The sequence below is a fragment of the Pundamilia nyererei genome, unplaced genomic scaffold (genome assembly GCF_000239375.1).
Source record: "Pundamilia nyererei isolate P.nyererei 1_Seehausen unplaced genomic scaffold, PunNye1.0 scaffold00198, whole genome shotgun sequence".
Taxonomy (NCBI): Eukaryota; Metazoa; Chordata; class Actinopteri; order Cichliformes; family Cichlidae; genus Pundamilia; species Pundamilia nyererei.
The window spans coordinates 282,926-284,213 of record NW_005187599.1 but is presented as its reverse complement, the minus strand read 5'-3'; the positions used below and the strand labels follow the sequence as shown (position 1 = coordinate 284,213).

General features: G+C 36.9%; 1 protein-coding gene across 1 annotated transcript in view; it reads right to left on the bottom strand.

The window, feature by feature from the left end:
* The window catches only part of cubn (cubilin (intrinsic factor-cobalamin receptor)), a 76,209-nt gene that overhangs the window by 69,372 nt on the left and 5,549 nt on the right, over positions 1 to 1,288 (bottom strand). Inside the window, exons 6-7 of the mRNA XM_005747480.1 lie at positions 650 to 693; positions 202 to 333 (exon numbers count right to left, since the gene is read on the bottom strand). Of these exons, the coding sequence (XP_005747537.1) occupies positions 202 to 333; positions 650 to 693 (176 nt within the window). The remainder of the gene's footprint in view (positions 1 to 201; positions 334 to 649; positions 694 to 1,288) is intronic.

The window sequence follows — 1,288 nt, the reverse complement described above, 5'->3', positions numbered from 1 at the left end:
CTATGGTATGTTATGTAGTATCTTGGACCAGGTGCTGTCAGGCTATGTGGTGATTCAAAATGTTTTATTGAAAAGCGCAGCTTTTTACTTGGGTTAAGTACACCAGCAATTTCAGGGATTAAGTGGAGCCAAGCCGTAGAAGCTATAGGTAATCTTCCTGCACATATGCATGACATTCAGTATTGTTCTCTGCTGAGTTACCTGGAGGACAGGGACCGCAGTGAAAAGAGCCCATGGTGTTCAAGCACTGAACCATTGGAGTAGTGGAGCAGCCGCCATTATTGGTCAAACATTCATCCACATCCTGACAGCTATAACCATTTCCTTGCCAGCCTAACCATGTCAGAGAAAATGAGAGGAAAAATCTTAAATCTGTTTATATGCACAAATCTCAACAACTCATTAGCAAACTGGGATAGCACAAGATGCAAAATGCTATTTAACTTTATAAGTTTTAAAACAAATCTTGGAACATCATTTCTAATTACTCGTAAAAATCTCATAAAAAATACATTTTACTGATAATAGCACATAATAAACATATTAAATGTTTAACTGAGACATTTTACTACTTCATGAAAAATATTAACTAAGTCTGAATTTAATGGCACATAACTCATAAAAGTTGGGATGTCATATGACTGTGTACAGGCAGAGTTTCTCAGAAGCAAAGCTGGGCAGAGGCACACCAATCTGCCAAAAAACAAAACAAAACTGTGTCTATGAATTGTGCAAAATTTTCAGATTGCTCTTGAACTGAAATTTGTGAAGATTTTGAACATCTCATCATCTACATTACATGTTATCATCAAAATATTTCTGGAAAAATCTCTTTGTGCAAGGGACAGAGCTAAAAAGGTTCTTCAGGGAATCACGTTTTACTGCATTAAAAACAGGCGTGAGTCTGTCACAGGAATCACTGTATGAGATCGGGAACACTTTCAGAAACAAATGTCTGTGAACACAGTTTGCTGTGCCATCCATAGATGCAGGTTAAAGCTCTGTTATGCAAAAAAAAGAAATCCTGTAATGCAGTCGTCTTCTCTGAGTCAAAGCTCATTTGCAATGGACTTGGCTAAAGTAAAAAACTGTTCTGTTGTGCTAAATCAAACAATACATCAAACAAACAAAAAATCCAACAAAGAAGATCTAGGCCTCTTGACAGGTAGAATCACAAACCAGAGACCAGTCCAGTATCTGCTATTCCCATTTTCCATTAGTTTGTGAACTGTTGTTAAAATACAGTGGAATGCTGCACAGTGGTAAAAATGTTTCAACTTTTTGATAC